Genomic DNA, 3469 nt, shown 5'->3' on the forward strand with positions numbered 1-3469 from the left:
TGAACAGACTGACACAGGTAGAACATATAGCAGAGATGCAACTACGTGAGTGCTATTTTCAATCTTAGAGTTTAGATTTGCCCGTATTATCTTATCATCTTATGATTTCCTGTAACCTGCAATACCAAGGAATGGGATTTGTTGGTTTTACCCCTTTATGACAATGCAAACAGGGTCGAGTGATGTATTAAAATGGCTTTGACATTTCACTCACACATTCATGTTCATCAAAATAGCATTACATTCTGTGATTATTCCTGGATCATTTGGATCAATATCAGTGATTATCTCCAGATGTTTTACTCCTCTTTCTTGGTCTTCATGGCCAGAGACTCCAAAGCAGTAAACATAGTGTCTGGTGTCTCCGTCTCCTCCAGTTTAGACTTGGCACAGAAGAAAGGAGGGATGTAGTCCATGGGGTTTGTGTTGCCTAATACCCAGTTGTAGGTGCTGAAATATAAACAGAAAAAAATGTTTAATTATATTTGTATTGTGACTAAGACAAAGTTAAAGTATTATAGTTCAAATGGACAGATGGAGCATCATCAGGACATAGACAGCAGACTGCATCAAGCACATTGTGTACCGAGTTGCCACATTCAAACCCATGAATACTGTGATCTTAAAAATCAGTTCAATTAATTCCAAATTGTGGATCATGCTCAGACTGAACTCTCCTGTATTAAAAAAGTGTTGATATTTGAGAATAGATTGGGGAACTGTCTCTTCTTGTATAATAGGGCTGTTGTACTTAAAAAATCTTGAATCACCTTTTCTGATCGTGTGCCATTGCAAACTGATGCTGTGCGGCCAAACCGGTTTTTATAGTTGAGATCCAAAAGTTTCAAAATATACCAAATGTAGCATTGTTTGCATTGAAGGCTGATGTTGATCAGTTCTCACCTGACAGTGATCCATCCAGATGTTGGATTGTAGGCAGTGAAGGTGAGAGGGATGCAGCCAACCTCAGTGAAGACAGTTGAATATTGCCCTAAACACATAAAGCACAAGTCACATGAGGCTGTAACAATGTACAGGGATTCAGCTGGTCTGAGCAAGTAAGTAAGAACTTCCTATGTCTTTTATGTTTGCATATGTTGTTTTCTTAAAGTAACATTGTGTAACTTTTCTACCATAAAATAACAGATTTTAAATAATTTAGACATGTCACAAAGTTATTGGTGTCAGGTTTGATTTCTATCGAGAAGGATGCTTTACATCACTAAGTCACACACCACCAACTATTTGACTGATTTTGTTGAAATTGGATCATATGTTATTGAGAAAATGTTGTCTGGTTCCCTCTGATGTCCTCTGGCTGCTGCACATCAACTCTCTGTGATTTAGAGTTTCCTGATGGACAGTAAAGTAAACTGCTGTTAGCTAATGTTAGCACAGTTTGTTAGCCTGAGCACCAGGTGAGTGTTAATGTCTGTACCACAGGTGTTTTGAACCTCTGGAAAGAGGAGGTTTTCAGGCACAGTGCGTGGATGAATGATGATTGGGGGCAGAGCCAGTGTCGTGCCAGAACCGGAGCTGGGCTAGCAGGCAATGTATTGTAGTGTCCTTATAATATATAGTCAGTAATTTCTATAGATCTCTATAGATAGAAATTTGAAGTTGAAGTTGTTGACTACAGTTGAAATCTGTAATTTTGGCCTTTCGTCACAGCTCTGGTATTAATCAGTGACATGGTAAACTGTATCAAGAGCCATCATCTCTTCAAGTATTGTTAAAATAAATTGCCGGATCTTTGTTTACGATAATGTTTCTTCTTACCATTCTGTGGCAGGGCTCCATGCCAGGTGTTGACTAGCACACCCATTCCCCAGGAGGAAGAGGAGCCCAGAAATGCCTGACCCATCAGTTGAGCATCCTCTGGAACATGCATGGGGGTGAAGGTGGTATCCAGTGCCTTCTTCTTGCAGGAGAATTTGCTCCAGTCAACCTCATAATAAACTTTCTGAAAGGACAAAGAAAGACAATAAATGTCGTCCTTTGACTGCTTATATCTTTATTTGTGTCCTCGCCTGCTGTCTTTTAAGTGGTGAGAGAATAGTGAAAGTGTACAAAATCGAGGGCCACAGTACTTGTTAGGTCATAGTAGCAGATAAGCTGTCATGTACAGGACAGTCACACAGGTGAAAAATGTGTCCCACTCACAAAATATATAGATTAAAACAAATCTTGAAAAGTATTTGCAAAAACAATTTAATCAGAGTTTTGTACCTCGCTGAAAATCATCAGTTGGTCCAGAGCAAAGGTCTCATTGCCGACAGCACTATAGCTTCTAACCCGCATCTTTTGACCAAAAGCATCAAAAGATATAGTTCCAAGGGACATGATGAGTCCGTTACCAACCATCTGAAAAAGAGACAGATATCAGAAAGTGAAGAGGAAGACAGTTGATGAGTTGACATGGGTTGATCCAGGAGAGAGGAATATGTGTGAGGAAACGTATGTGTAAGAGCAGACTCACCACACTAAAGCTTCCACTCATCAGCGGTGGAGCAACTGTGGAAGAAGAAGAGGAAATCAAAAAGTTTAAGAATTATTTGATAGTCGGTCTATAATTAGAGATCTGTCTGTATAACTGATTATGAAATTTAATGTAATAATAAGATGGATACAAGCTACAATTATATTTGCCTAATGTTTTTGCTAGTAAATACAAACTAGCTTCACATGCAATACACCAACATAAAAAATAGTATTTTGCTGTGGTCATCGGGTGTCCATACTCACCGCAGGGTTTTGGGTCCTGGCTAGCAGCAGCAGCCAGCAGCAGGCTGAGGCAGGACAGCACACTATTGAAGTTCATGTCAAGGAGCTTTAGGAGAAGCTTAAGGAGCTGGACAAGGTGAACCTGTGAGTGTTCTGGTCTCAGGGAAAGACACACACCTCTATATATATACCTGGTCACAGACGGCCAAGTTCACACCATGTGGTCCAACCCCTTTGCTTTTTTTCCCCTGACTGCCTCAATGAAGGAAAATATTATCAAATAATTAACAGTAACCCCGTGTTAATGTTGGTGTGACATATGACCATTGATCACTGATGAGGTTACGCAATGCATCACATGCTTGTTTTTATGTTCAAGCACCAAGCTCATCAGATATCATGGAGATATTATATTTGCCCTTTAGCCTTTTGAGTAGTTTTTTTAGATGTTGTACCTGTTGTACCTTATTTTGGTCAAATGCTGTATAATATTTCACAGAATGTGTAGTGTTTACAATGACATTTAAATGTACTAAAAATGACACGTTAATGTCCTGTTGGAAATGAATATGCCTATTCCTTTAACCTGGAAGGGAAAGGGAAATAAAGTAGGATTTACTGTCACCAACTACAGAAGACACATCATCATCTCTGTTTCTATGTACACTTTACTGTGCTGTGTCAGGGCTGTATCACTGTTTTTACTGCAGGTGTAAATATTCTCATGTTGTAGAGAATGAATCCA

At 39.3% G+C, this 3469-nt stretch overlaps 1 protein-coding gene across 1 annotated transcript; it reads right to left on the minus strand.

Moving 5' to 3' along the window:
• Positions 1-2888, minus strand: LOC113746674 (ependymin-like). The gene is made up of 6 exons (XM_027283396.1): positions 2746-2888; positions 2480-2514; positions 2230-2364; positions 1780-1963; positions 904-991; positions 1-450 (listed from the first exon to the last, which is right to left on the minus strand). Exons 1-6 carry the CDS (start codon positions 2819-2821, stop codon positions 300-302), a joined length of 669 nt encoding a protein of 222 aa, XP_027139197.1. The 5' UTR covers positions 2822-2888; the 3' UTR covers positions 1-299.
• Positions 2889-3469: the final 581 nt, after the last annotated feature.

Source organism: Larimichthys crocea, chromosome X (genome assembly GCF_000972845.2).
Source record: "Larimichthys crocea isolate SSNF chromosome X, L_crocea_2.0, whole genome shotgun sequence".
Classification (NCBI taxonomy): Eukaryota; Metazoa; Chordata; class Actinopteri; family Sciaenidae; genus Larimichthys; species Larimichthys crocea.